The sequence below is a fragment of the Zerene cesonia genome, chromosome 22, assembly GCF_012273895.1.
Source record: "Zerene cesonia ecotype Mississippi chromosome 22, Zerene_cesonia_1.1, whole genome shotgun sequence".
Lineage (NCBI taxonomy): Eukaryota > Metazoa > Arthropoda > Insecta > Lepidoptera > Pieridae > Zerene > Zerene cesonia.
In genome coordinates, this window is record NC_052123.1 from 4,589,797 (window position 1) to 4,605,234 (window position 15,438).

The window sequence follows — 15,438 nt, forward strand, 5'->3', positions numbered from 1 at the left end:
TATATCGTTCTAGATAGGTCACCTGGTGGTTCAAATGACCCGTAATTTTTTCTATATGGGCCTGTAGTCTATATTATATGATTAACGAATCGTAATGTAACTGCATATTATCATAAATATACAGTGCGTTTTTCCAATTACAATCGTGGAAATATCCACTTTACGGCTTTGATATAAGACACATAATCGAATAACACAATTAACTTCCGCGAAACAGGTTCTGTGTTCACTGTTATATAATAAGATGAAGGAAAACGGATGCTAGCGACTCGGTATAGTTATTGTTTACTTATTGTATGGAATGTCTAGTGTAGGCAGATTTTTATAGCCTAGACTTCATACGAGTCTAAATAAACGCTTTGTTATGATTGGCAAAAGGCTGTTAAATTTATAAATACGTAACTAAGTTTAATATTTATTTCAAATACAAAAAGGCTTCACCGAAATTGTAAGTTCGTAGACCTTTCATAAATTACAGAGAAGGTTGATATGATGTCATTAAATAGAGAACTAATGAACATACAATTAATGAATACAATTTTAATCTAATGAAGATAATTTGTAAACGTATATTTGTATAAGAAAATACCTTCAGTAAACACACAGGTATGTTTTATATTAACAAGCACATAGATGAGTTACTAAAAAGACAACAGAAATATCACAACAATCAATCATGGCCATGGACTATACACTAGATTCGCAGACATCCGAACCCGCATATACCCGCATATAGGAAGTCGAAACTGGATAATTAGTAATTACCATTACACGTAACTGTTCCCCAGGTTTTCACGGCACACGGTCACCCCATGGCCATCGTGGTCGTTCGCATTTAACCCCTTCGACATACCGTTTCGCGAGAATAATTAATAATTAATTACGCCTTGCTTTCTGTATACCTACAGTGTGTTTTATTTACACGAGTTGTGGCGTTCAATTTGTATTGTTCAATAAAATTTTTCATATTTATTTAGATGATTAATTTTATTGAATCAAACTATACTCTTGCTTATGCTTACAAATACGATTGTATCCTCTTAACAAGCCGCCCTCTTCTTACAATTTACCTTCCCTTTTAGTATACTACCGAACATAGTATACGAGTATACTTATGTGTTATATTCTGTACAGAACGTTAACTTTAATTGTATTTCATAGCCGATTCAATGTGGCTTAGTAGTTCATAAATTTAAGAATTGACTAATAATATGAAGCCGTAAAGAAGAGATTGTTTGTTTGGACGCGCTAATCTCAAGAACTATCGGACCGATTTCGAAAATTCTTTCATCAATTGTCGCATATGTACGTGATACGAGCATTAATGCATTATATATGTATTAGAGTGAATCCGAAACAACTGGTTATTTATTAACAAATGTTACCTTCCAAAATACACATACATTCGTTTTCTTTCGATTATTTTTAAGCAAAAATACCTACATCAAAACGTGCTATATTTTCGCATTTATTAAAATTAGAATCCCACGGGTTTATTATTAAAACTCCGTATCGTAAATACATATTACGTAGCTAGGCTCTTGCCAAATTTATCAACCCGTTCTAAACACATCTGTGCGAGTTCACGATCAGTTAGGACCACGTGTCCGCAGCACGGGGCGCGTTTGAAGGCTTCCACGGTGAACAAACACAAGGGAACTTTCCAGGGAATATTATTGTTGTGAAAATTTTGACATTTCCTTTTAGCTTGCTATACAATTAAATAACAAAATTTACGTGTTTTTTTTTTGTTTGAATTCGCTATATATTTTTTCTAAAATGTCACTCTCTCTAACTTAAGTAAACGTTTTAAACCGATGGTTAAACAATAATTCACACCGATTGTTTTTACATTTTTTATCAAATTCCAAATTTATTGAGTATAGCCGTTTCGGCTTCGCTCAATCAACATGCATAGCCTATGCCCAAAGCACTCAGGAAATATTTCCATTTCCAACTGTGATTAGCGCGTGTAAACAAAACAAACTGACAGACACTTCAGCTTTGTATCGTTAGTAATTAGTTATACATTTATTAGCTACGAATTTTGAGACGCAAACACGTTTCGTTCCAACAAAACCGACATATGACTGCAACACCTCTATAGGTGTAAATCCTCCCTCAAATTTCTACAACCCGCATCGGCCGATCAGAAACATCGACTGCTAGACCACGTGGCGAGGTCAGCGACCGCGCCATCTGCAGTCAGCAGATAAATAAATGCATTATGCCCCTTATTTTTACACACTACGTAGTTACGTTAACCAAGTGTTATTAACTGCTATAGTTGGGTCTTAATAAAGGTAGGTTAGGTTAAAAAGTGACCGAGCTATTTATTTCCAGGCGTAAACGATGCATTTGTTCGGACTTACGCTAATTTTTTTAGGGAGACAGAGATTTTTTTACAATTTTGCGATACATACTTAACGATATCTATTCAGGCTTACATTAATTATTTGTTGAATTACAAAATCCTTTTAATGAACAAACTAATGAGTCCCCAACATATTATACTCACTTTGGGCAGTAACAATTAGGTTAATGTTAATAATATGCCGCAACATCACAATGTGTTGAAAGAGATGTATGTACATACACGTAAGCACGCGTTTACATACAAACGTATTATGGACATTCAAACGAGTCCTTTTCATTATAATTCAATAGCAAATTGATGGAACAAAATAACATCTTTCTGTAGCTTTTATGAGCTTTCATAAAAATCTAAACAAATCTTAACACACAACAGATCTTTTTTAAATTCAATTTAATTAATTATAAGAGACGTTACTAAACGTTTAATCTAAAGCTTAAACGCTAATCTAAGTACCAGGACAGCATAAAAAAACAGAGAGACAACTCACCTCCAGTGCCGAGAACTTTGAGCAGGTCAAAGTGTGATATGTCCACTTTTGAAGCACCATTTAGATTAACTGTAACAAAAGGCATACATGTTATCACTTGCTTGGCATGGACACGGTGTACAGCGATGACATACATGATTGTTATAACGGATTTTTTGGCTTAAATGGACCATGGGAACTGGTCGCTTTTCGTTGATCCATTCACTGCATTTAGATTAGAGACGGTTTTGGTCGAACAAGTGCCTAAGTTCGCTCACAACGGCATCATCCTACGTAAATCCCGGTAGATGGTGAAATCTGTACATTATCCTACTAATATTATAAATGCGAAAGTTTGCAAGGATGTGTGTGTGTGTTTGTTGCTCCTTCACGCAAAAACTACTGAACCGGTTGCAATGAAATTTGGTACGTAGATAGCTGGACAACTGGAATAACATATAGGCAACTTTTTATCACGATATTCCTACGGAATACGAACTTACGCGGATGAAACCGCGGGGGGCAGCGAGTTATCTATAAATTATAAATCCTACCATATAACAAAAAAATGTTTATGAGGTTGGATGTATGAATGTTTGTTATATTGTTACGGAAAAAACAGCTGATCGAATCTGTATGAAACTTGCTGAAGAGATTTAATTTGAATAAAGCCGCGGGGCGCTATGGGTTCCAAAACAAACTGGTAAAAAATAAACCCTGCTAATATTATAAAAGCGAAACTGACTGTCTATCTCTTCTTTTCGCCCAAACATCAGAATCGATTTGAATGAAATTTGGTAGATATAGTATGAGACCCGAAAGTTTTATGACGAAAATCCTACGGGAACGCGATGTCAGCGAGGAAAACACTAGAACTACCTATCTTTTCCGCGAGCAAAGCCGCGGGCGGGAAGCTCGTTTCATACACACATTAAGCGCATATAAACACAAGTTAGTGCGGTATAAACTCTTTACTTCGCAGCGCCCGGAGGTTGTTTTGATAAAGTTCTCAACTAAATTGCCAGCGGACCACGTGGAGCCGCGGGTGCACGTGGTTCATACAAGTGGCCGAAGGAACAATTCCGCCAGTGTGATTCTTAATAGGATATTTTTGCCTTAAAAGATTCCAATATTCTAATATTTAACTTAGTTTATTTAAAAAAAGCTCTCCATTTAACAATACGATATAAATAAATAAAATAACTCGATAAAAACCCGCGGAAAACGTACTAATACACCGATATGGGAATACTACTCTACTTTTACAGAAAAGCATATAATATGTTGTTTTAAAACTAGAATTCCGCTCCAGTGTCATCCTAGCTACCTACCTATCTACATACCCTATTGCACTCAAATGCATATCCCAACTGTGAATTTATAAAATCGTTCCAGTAGTAACCCCCGATAATAAGCATGCTGAACAAACAAACACTTTAGCTCGTAACTACAATATTATGACATCGATTTAGGATTTCAGTTACTAAATCAAGTACTATAACTTGAACTCATTGAACAACAAGTAAGGTCTGCCCTCATTAAGCTATTAAAAGTACTATCCTATCCTACTAATGTTATAAATGCGAAAGTATGTAAGGATGTGTGTGTGTTTGTTGCTCTTTCACGCAAAAACTACTGAACCGATTGCAATGAAATTTGAACGTAGACAACTGGACAACTGGAATAACATATAGGCAACTTTCTATCCCAATATTCCTACGGGATATGGACTTACGCGGGTGAAACCGCGAGGCGCAGCTAGTAACATAATATGTATTTCGTTTATTGTTAGCGAGACATCGAGAACATGAGTCATGGCTCAAAGGAATGAAATCCATTACAAAACGCTTCAAAACTTACATTCACACGTGCATTTCTTAATTTTCTACAATAATTCAAAGTACATAATTTGCATTTAGTGTTTTTAAAATGGGAAACAAAAACTATTCAGACTTTAGAATAGAATTCAAAACGATCGATTGAATATTGAATGCATCAAATGAGACGTGAAACATTTTCTCGATAAAATAATCATATATTGTGTTCATATAATATTCAGTTAAACAAACATCCCCTAATCGCTTAGAAGAAACCTCAACAAGGACCCAATTACGTGTCACCTAGGCTTGTCGTGATACCAAACTCTATAATAGCACCAACTATGTATACACACGAATCGTAAACAGTACAGATGCTATCTGATAAAGCATTTACATAATAATGTATTTATTTCACCGTCTACGACACAAAGTCACAGGTTCTTTGAACTTTCAAATCGAGTCAATTCAATGTTATATGTTGTTGAGTTATTGGTACAGTATTTCTTCAGCCGACTTCAAAAAAAAGGAGGTTATCAATTCGGTAGCAATTTTTTTTTTTTTTTGTTTAGGCTCGTTTACTTCGGTAATAATTTTGAACGATTGGATGAAATTTTGACGAGTTTCTTTCATTTTTAATTTTTTGTTTTATAGCATTGAAATGCTTTATAAATGGGAAATTTTGAAAGAATAGAAAAAAAGAGTTTCTTTCATTTTAAAGCTGTTTAAATTCTTGTTATTGATTAAACAAAATGTTATAATTTGTGTAAATCGCGTCACAAGACTGTCGACTATTTATTATTTATAGTTTGATATGGGCAATGTTGTTATAGATTCTCTGTTTTAAACCAACGTAAAGTAAATGAAGTATATTAATACATTTTCCTAGTGCAATATACTATAATACTACACAGTAAACAAGGTTAATTTTAGCAACATTTACCTGATACATTTGTTTTATGCGCGTGTATATTTAAAAACAACTCATCTGTTTACAGTATAATTAGTAAATAACCTGTACATCTCTACAAACTTCGTCTAAAATGAGACATTAAAATAAAAATACTTCTGTTTCATCATAACACAAAACACCGAAAGTGACAGCATGATTGTTAAATCTAGATTATTCGCTTTGTTTTATAATAATGCATATAGCTTCGAATATACTCGTGTACTCATACGCATAGCTGCGAGCTCCCTTCGTGCTTTAAACCGACAGCATTTCGAGACCTGACATATTTCCGTCTCATCATCTTACTTCAAAGGGAACGTGACAGCATGACAATTAGAGCTAGGATTTCTCCACTCTTTTTTTTACTAATTTAACCCCTTCCGCGTAACATTGAGAGGGAGCTTTCGTATACCATTCGCAAGACACATCTAAAAATGATATTTCGTAGAAACATTATTATACCATATATAATTTAACGATATATATTCGTGTTTCTCTTTGGCGTTTGTAAGAAAATCTTATGGTCTTAACATTTCATGATCGTTTCCAAGTAGTAATTCTCGTATTTTAAACCATTAAACAATCGAGAATGTGTATTAAACTATTTATATAGAAATGAAACCCTATATATCAAATATGTTATTATAGATATATATGTTTATACTGCTTGTTTAACAACATAAGCGATTAAAGTATAAAATCATACATACTGCTAAAAGTACTTGTACCAATATCACTCTTCATTCGAATAAAATTTTAATTTTACAAAACAACACACCATCGGCAACGGTTCGGAAAGGATTTAATTCTATGAAAATAAACCGTCTGATACACAACAAGATATTTTTTAAATATTTAGCAATTCTAACAATATCCCCATTAGTTTCTTGTTTTCCCAGTTATAAACACAACATATATAATATACGTCATTCATTATCAAATGACGCTACGCGAATTCATATCGCAACTCCCTAATTACATTGTAATAGTAACATAAATAAATAGTAATGTCCTATTTAGTTAATTTGGATATATTAAATACGCATTCATAGTCATTTCAAAAGAATTATGTTCGACAAATTTTAAAAAGTATCTCATCATTACAATTAGAAGGCGAAAGAATAAAATTAAAAATATACCGAAAAAACGGTATATTGACAGAATCAACTATGTATAGAAATTAAAAAGTTTTAAACGGATTTTAAACGCGATTTATTTATTCATTATATTATTAACCCGACGTTTCGAACACTTTACAGCGAGCGTGGTGACGGGGAGACAACTATGTTTTTTAGTATCTTGTACGGAGTATTTATAAGGAAATTTATTATATTGAATCCTGGCGATCCTAATATGGATATTAAGATAAACCGCGATAAATTCATGAAATTGTTATCGATGCTCGATAAGTATATACAGTTTGAATTAAATCTGTACATTTAAAGTGGGTTCAAATTGAGTCTAAGCCTGTCGGTTACATACAAACATACAGGTGAAGCTTATAAAAGCATGTTAATTAATATGTTAGGATTAAAAGTTCGTAAATGCGAAAGTAAGTCTGGCTAGTATAATATATCCCAGAACCCGGGATACCACCGGAACGGGAACTATGCAGGTTTTCCTTTACTACGCAGGCGAAGCTACAAACGGAATGCTAGCAAATAAATTTTGTCATTACTTTTGCCTACAAAATGAAATTAAAGCGCACATTTACCAATGTATCATTTATGATTAAAACATCTCCCCAGAGAAACTAACCAATATGCCCTTGAAAGTATATACATATATACCTATGTACCTACTACTTAAATACTTAGCTATATGAAAACAGAAGCACATATCTAGAGGTCAACCGTCAACGTGTATCCGAATTATGGAAAGTGCTTAGTCATTACCATCAATACAGAAAATGGTATATATATACTTTGTATATAAGCATATATACGTTTTAACTGTAGCATAATATATAATTATACATAATGTTACAGTAAAATCTCGTCTATCTACTATGAAACTATTGTAACTAAACGCCCTTAACGCGAAGAAAACGCATTATTAACTACGATTAGTTAACTGATGTTTTATTTGATCAATACTGGTTTATGTTTGGGAAAGGTCGTTGCCGCGGCACGCTCGCTTCGCTCGCTCGGCATATTCATAAACAACCTAACACGCCCCTCGCTTCGCTGCCCGCTAACCTTCTTTTATACTAAAAATGTATTTATAAACATGAAGACAGCTTATAATGATATTTATTATGATAATAACTAATCGACGTAAAAAAAGATTAGACTAAGTAACACCGTTCGGTATGTAAATATGTACCTAGGCAGACGCGTGCCGAGTCAGGGCGGGTCGCTAGTAAAGAATAATTGGCTTTCACTTATAATAAAAACGCGTGATTCTATCGGCCGAGATGCTATGGGAACCATTTGATTTGTTATGAGGAAGTTATTGTGGTGTTTGCTTTTTATAACTAGCTTAGCGACCCGACTTCGCACGGATATCGCTAATTATTATAATGTTCACGATCCGCTGTTTTTCCGTTGAAGCTTTTCCGTTATTAATCATAATAAATATAAACGATGCGATCTTTCTACTGCATAGTTAATTTCCAGCAATAAATATTTTATTTATTAGTATTTGCAAAATGCAAATGAATTGTTTTTTTACTTTGAAACTCACCTATAAAGAGAGGTTATCAATGCGAGGTTTTTTTTTGTACCTTGAAGCTTTCAATTGGGTGGGGAAAAGCTGCTACCTCCTGTTTTAATTTGGCCCAGTACTGACAATTTGAAAGCAGTTTAGTTTTTTATTCAAACTATTATCCCTTTATCTTTTACTCGCTGCGCCCGCGGTTTCTCCCGCGTAAGTCCGTATCCCTTTGGAATATCGGGATAAAAGTTGCCTATATATTATTCCAGTTGTCCAGCGGTCTACTTGCCAAATTTTATTTCAATCGGTTCAGTAGTTTTTGCGTGAAAGAGCAACAAATACACACACATCCTTACAAACTTTCGCATTTATAATATTAATAGGATTAGGATAGGATAGTAGGAAGTAGGAAGTACGATTTTTGGTTCCAGATAAATTCTTAATAATATAATCCCTAGAAACATTATAGGGATTGGGAATCGCGGATAAATTCTCTTCAAAAACTATGTATAATATGAGGAAACTAGTTTTACAGTTCATCAAACCCATTACTTAAATTTTGGTAAGACAACATACATGACCGATTCTATGTAAAGACGAATGTGCATTATTGAAACAGACAATATTTATTTTGCTATCAATGAGAAGAGAATATAAAAAATAATAATAATTATGTATAAAAAATAACTGATTATATAAAAATGTGTTGCCATCTCATAGAGTGATTTCTCACATTTAAAATCTATGAACACAAGTTACTACATTATATAACAAAAAACAACATGATAATGTAACTTATCAGGAACCATGGTACAATATGGTGGTGATAACTTATCAGCAAGTCAAGGGAAGAAGCTGTGGCTTTAAATAAACCATTTGCGAATTCAACAACACATGAAAAAAATGTTGTGGCATAGATAACAACATTGTTTGTTTAAATGTGCTACTCTCAGGGTCTACTTGACCAATTTCAAAAATTCTTCCATCATCTTACTATCCTACTAATCCTTTTAATATTATAAATGCGAAAGTTTGTAAGGATGTGTGTGTGTTTGTTGCTCTTTCACACAAAAAATACTGAACCAATTGCAATGAAAGTTGGTACGTAGACAGCTAGACCACTGGAATAACATGTAGGCAACTTTTTATCCCGATATTCCTACGGGATACGGACTTACGCGGGTAAAACCGCGGGGCGCAGCTAATTGGATATGTAGCTCAGATGGAGCCGAGGCAGTTTGCAAGCTGCTCTGGCAAGGAGATACATTATTCATTTAATAATTATATGAAACAGAACAAGCACCAATTCATTCACCTCATAAATTAAATATAATAAATGTTATTTATTTAGATATTTATATCTTAGTATTGAAATATTCATGCCATTTGTTTATCAAGGAATTAAATATATTCACAGCTATTTATTTAGGTATTTCTAGAAGTATTACTACTTCAAGATATTATTTAAATATTTGTTGTTTTGTTGTTAAAGGAATATTCGGATTAAATGTCACACAAAATCTTATTCCTAGAAAAAATTTATTATATCTTTTTTATCTAATTATTCCTTATAACATAAGTATTTCTTGTTTTTAACTTATATGTACTAAGAGCAGTATTAATATAAATAGAATCTAACTTAAACAACAAATTTTTGAGGAAAATCATTGAGAGGTCAATTAAAATATTACATAAATATTGTAGAGTGCACGATGCCTAGGTTTTAAAATTCAAGTGAGTTCTGTATTAAATTGTTTATTTTCAGGTTTTCTAACTCAGAACTATCAACTGGCTGAACCAATTTTGATGATTATTTTTTTATTTGAAATTGGTGCCTTCCGCACAGTCTAATAATTAATAGAAATATAATTAATAATTAAAATTTGGCCTAGTTCTGAATACTTGAAAGCAGTTTAGTCTACTTTAAAACAATTATTTTATTCAGCAATACATAATTATAGATAATCCATAATAAATGAGTGTTTACATTAAATACGGTATTTATTATCTTAATTTTATAGATAAACAAATGTAATAAAATTATTTGTGTCACAGTGTTTGGAAAACTTTTGTTATGTAGTCATTAAACTCATAAAAGAAATATGAATCTAACTTATAAGTACATAACAATTTAGGTTATATATGTTTCAGATATGCTTATTTATTATATTATAGAAATTATAAATAAAATGATATTGTTTGTGATTCCTACTTCAAAGAGTGTTTGCTTCTTTAACACACTATTATTAGCTTCACCTGTATATTTGTATGTAACCGTCTCCTTTGGACTCAATTTTGACACACTCTAAACTGATCGATCAACTTCAAACTTTGTACACTCATCAAGGATTCGACACAACACAATAATCATTAATCATTACATTATTTTAATATCCCATATATATTAAATTTAATAAACAAACTTTAATGATGGAAACTTTTTTATCTAAGAATCAAGTAATATGTTTTATCTAAGAATCAAGTAATATGAGAACATAAGTACTTTAATTGTTAAAAATCACAGGGTACTCCATGAATCAAGACTCTAGATAAGCACCTTTACCATAATTTATATTACCTATGTAAGCATGATATATTAATTAATTCTTATATTTAAATTATGGTCTTAAGACTATGATAAGTCTTCAGAACTTCACCACTGATTTTACAAGAACAGTTTTTTTTTATATATTTCAACAATTTTAGATCAAGAAGGATTACATAATTCATCAATATATTAATAACCGCTAGTTTGTTTTAACTAGTTTTTTACAATATAACAGTCAAACCAAATATGTTCTAGGGCTATTTAATCAAATTTCTCATACTCATAAACAAATATTTGAACTGTATAATGGTAATGGAAGTCACTAATCATCTCCAATATACACTCATATCCAATAATGTAGAAAATAACCTATTATGTTCATTCAGTGATTTAAATTTCAGAGGTTTGAGTTAAGACATCTTTTACTTATATTTATGGTCAGGGTTTGGTTATATTTTATTCTCCTAATTGTCTATGATCTATGACCCGCTTAAGGCGCCTTTGTATTATAAGATTTTAAGTTATTAAGAGGAGGACGACACAAAAATAATTGATTGAATTATAATAACTGTAAATAATAATTTAATTGAGTTATAATAAACATTTATGACCGTTTATGGCTTATGATCTTTATATGATTATGATAACCAAATAAAGTTTAGATGTTGTCCCATAGTAAATTATTTATAAAGATATTCTACTAACCTTTACTCTTTTTCCTAATTTTACTAGCCTCCACAAGGTTCCAATCGATAGAGTCCCGGGCTGGAGGTGGGACCGTACCACCGATTAGTTCAACAGAACTACTTCTTTTACTAGGCCCAGCTACTGGAGCCTCTTCCTCCGCTGTCTTATCCTTCACAGCATATTCCACTATTTCAACACTCTTGTCTATATTAACATTGTGACCGTTCGCCGGCTGGTCCACACGAGATTTCTTTGCCGGCACCTTCTTTTGCTTATGAGCACTGTGCCTACGCTTTAATTTGGTCGAATGTGACGAATTGCGCGAACTAACGGGCGAAGGACACCCACACTCCATACTGCCCTCTTGGTCGCTGCCTTCGTAGTATCCCGACTCGTGCTCTGGCTTTTTGTCAGGCAAGCTCATTTCTGCTGTGGCCATGGCTCAAGTCCTACACACCATGTATATCAAATTGCTCGCGGACGCCACGTCACGCCAAGCTGAGGAGCGACGGTAGCGCTAATTATTATTTGTAAACTATTTCGGCACAGGCGAAAGTAAACACAAAATGCAATTTCGCGAGCATACTCAAAACCGCAATTGCAAGTCGCCAAGAGTCGTTAGAGGGCGCCACGGTAACATAACCCGACCGATTTAAAACACCATCTCTCCCGTTTCGCCCCAGTATTATACGAAACCAACGCGATATTTTCAGTCAAACATTCCCATCTGCCTTCAATTTGAAATGTCAAAATTGGGACATCTCAAAAACGCTTTTTCAAAATCACAGCCACTTGCATCGGTTTATCGCCAGGTCGTTGGGAAATCCAGTTGTAACACGTATAAAATTTCAACTTCACTATACACAATCCGTTGGACACTTCACACAATTCGATAAATAATTATAAGCTTTCACTAACACTATAATTTGTTTTGTCTAAAAAATCTACTCTAACCTTAGTGTATAATAAAACTAAAAAACGTCAGCGCAAATGACACCTCACTCAGCGCGACAGAGTAACTGAATTGAATTCGAGAAACGCAAAATAGAAACCGTGCGACGTGCGAGAGGCGCTGCCCCCACTACGATACAATTTACGAGGCCAGAGAGAATATGGAAAAAATTTAGATAATTCAAATCAATGTCACTGTTGAGTATTTTTGAATTAATTACGATTGTGTTTTTTTTCCTGTAAACGTTAAAAGAATAAAAATTTATGTATTTGATTTAATTTTGTAACACATTATTTAAATTACTTTGTACTTAAAGTGTAAATGTTATCGTCATAAATGAAAATTGTAACCTAAACCAGAAATAATATTTTTTTGTAAAGAATCCCTCTTTAACTGAAGAACATGATTTTATTCTATTATACTTGAATGCATTGCTGTAAAAAATCACAACGTATCATTTTGTTTGTTTGTTTGTTTTTAACTTGACGTTCCCTTTCACTTCACTGACATAACATCTTTTGCTTATATCTGTGGTACAAAAGTGTCATTTTGTGTCACTTGTCAAAAAATTTATTAGTACATTACATTCATATATGACGTGATAATAAATAAAACTATTTAAACATAAATTGAAAAAAAACTTTTTTATACAATCGAATGAATGTACATTTTAACCGTTTTAGACAAACGACACTTTATCCCAAAAGCTAACACTTTATTTAGGGTTCGCAGGGGTCGTTCATACATTGTCAGTCAGAGGAAGCACTAGTTCGTCTTTAACTTATTTTATTCAATTTTTTATCCAACGCGATGCTGTGATTTATAGACGTGAACGCGTAACAGACCAACAGACTACTTTTTCGCGTATATATATCACAGCATCGAGTTGGATGATAATTATATGTATGGATTTAAATATTATTAAAAATTTAAAATATGAACATTGAAGTACTCACCCCTGTTTTATTCTGGGAAATAGTTAATATATGAAATATCAGTATCTTTAATTTTAACATATACTGTCGAACCACAATATCATGGAGGTAAACAAAATGAGACGGAGCTATCGCTTATCTATCAAGTAGAAAGAGACAGGGGATGTAAGAGCGTAGCGAAATGAGAATTGGAACTACGGAACTGTTTGTCTCTTTCTTTTCTATGTTTGTATTTAAAAAATCGTTTTGATTTTGATTTTTTTTTTTTTTTTTAAGTAAGCGCTACCACCGCCCATGAACATTTGAAGAGGCATAAGGACCATTGCAGACCTTACGCCTCTACAAATGGATTGCCGACTTTTTGGGAAGGGATTAAGAAAGGATTGGAGATAGGAATAAAGGAAAGGACTGGGAAGGGTAAGGAAAAGGATATGGGCCTCCGGCTCCCCCACTCACCGAACGAAACACAGCAGAATGCTATTTCACGCCGGTCTTCTGTGGGGGTGTGGTACTTCCCCGGTGCGAGCTGGCCCAATTCGTGCCGAAGCGTGCTCGACTACCACATACAAAATTTTGATACATTATGACATACATTGATACATTATGGAAAGCAATTAGACATGATGTTCTGTAAAATCATAAGAGATTATTTCCATAATATTATGACATATTATAACTTATGAATTTGAATGTCATTAAAACGCTGAAGAAATATTTATTAAAAGGCCGAATTGAACAATTAATGCTTTTATGGCGCAAAATTTACTTTTAGTTAACTATATAAATACAAATTGGTCTACATATTATATTAATCGCATATGATGTATGTATGAATAAAAATTAATAAGATACAAATTCTTTACAATAAAAGAACATTTAATATAGATATGTTTTTATACGTATTAATTAGGTATTATATTTGTAATTTAAATTTTAAATGCACAAATGTCAATAAACACAATTAAATAAACTTTTGTCTGTCTCTCCGACTGAACCCTAGACTATACGTTGAATCAATTAATTCATTTACGACTGAAATCCAAATTTCGATTTAGGTTAGGTTAGGTTCGGTTTTTTAATTTTAATGTACGCATTATTAAGATCAGTAACTCACATCAAGACCCTCAACCAGGTTCAACTGCACCTTTTTAATTTTGTTTTGATCACACAAGCAAAGCCGCGAAATGAAGTTAGTGTAAATCAAATGTAGTTTATTTATGTTACAAAATATCGTATTTTAGCTTATAATATGTAAAAAAAACAATCTCGATCCGTTTTCTAGTGTTTGACTAAACGAAAGTACCTATAACATATTATCCTACTAATATTATAAACGCGAATGTTTCTAATTATGAATGAATGGAGGGATGTTTTCATGCGGAATCAGCATATCGTATCTGTATGAAATTTGATACAGAGATTAAAGTCTGGGTAAGCACATAGGTTACTTCTACCTGGGAACCACGCGAGTGAAGCGGGTTACAGCTAGCACATAACACACCCGCGTAAGTCCGAATCCCGTAGGAATATCGGGATAAAAAGTTGCCTATATGTTATTCCAGTTGTCCAGCTAGCTGTCTACGTATCAAATTTCATTGGAATCGGCTCAGTAGCTTTTGCGTGAAAGAGCAACAAACACACACACATCCTTACAAACTTTCGCATTTATAATATTAGGATTTATATGCGATTAATTCACTTTCATCAGCCTGTCCATGTCCACGCTTTCTGTCTTTGAGTGTTCAATACGCGGGAATTAATCTTATAAGTAAACCAGATGCACGCCCCAGCTCCTCCCGGGCAGTCATTTACCACCATTGAAATAATAAAAACTATCCTATCTTTTAAGTTGGATCTAACTGCAAATAGTGTGCAGATTTCATTAAAATCGGTTGAGTAGTTTAGGAATACATCACGGACAAACAATTTGACACGTAATTTATATATATAATAATAATAATAATAATTTATATATATAATAATAATAATAATAAGCCCGCAGGGCACCTTGTGGCGAGGTGACGGGGAGTAGCGCCCCCGCGGTCCTTA

At 33.2% G+C, this 15,438-nt stretch overlaps 1 protein-coding gene across 2 annotated transcripts in view; it reads right to left on the minus strand.

Annotated features, from left to right (window-relative positions):
• The window catches only part of LOC119836131 (ribosomal protein S6 kinase alpha-5-like), an 89,489-nt gene that overhangs the window by 65,556 nt on the left and 8,495 nt on the right, over positions 1-15,438 (minus strand). The window contains exons 1-2 of one of the 2 annotated variants that reach the window (XM_038361388.1): positions 11,521-12,540; positions 2,865-2,933 (exon numbers count right to left, since the gene is read on the minus strand). In XM_038361388.1, coding sequence (XP_038217316.1) covers positions 2,865-2,933; positions 11,521-11,941 — 490 coding nt within the window. In that variant the 5' untranslated portion in view covers positions 11,942-12,540. Of the gene's footprint in view, positions 1-2,864; positions 2,934-11,520; positions 12,541-15,438 lie in introns of those variants that run through there. The other variant, XM_038361387.1, reaches the window with a different exon arrangement.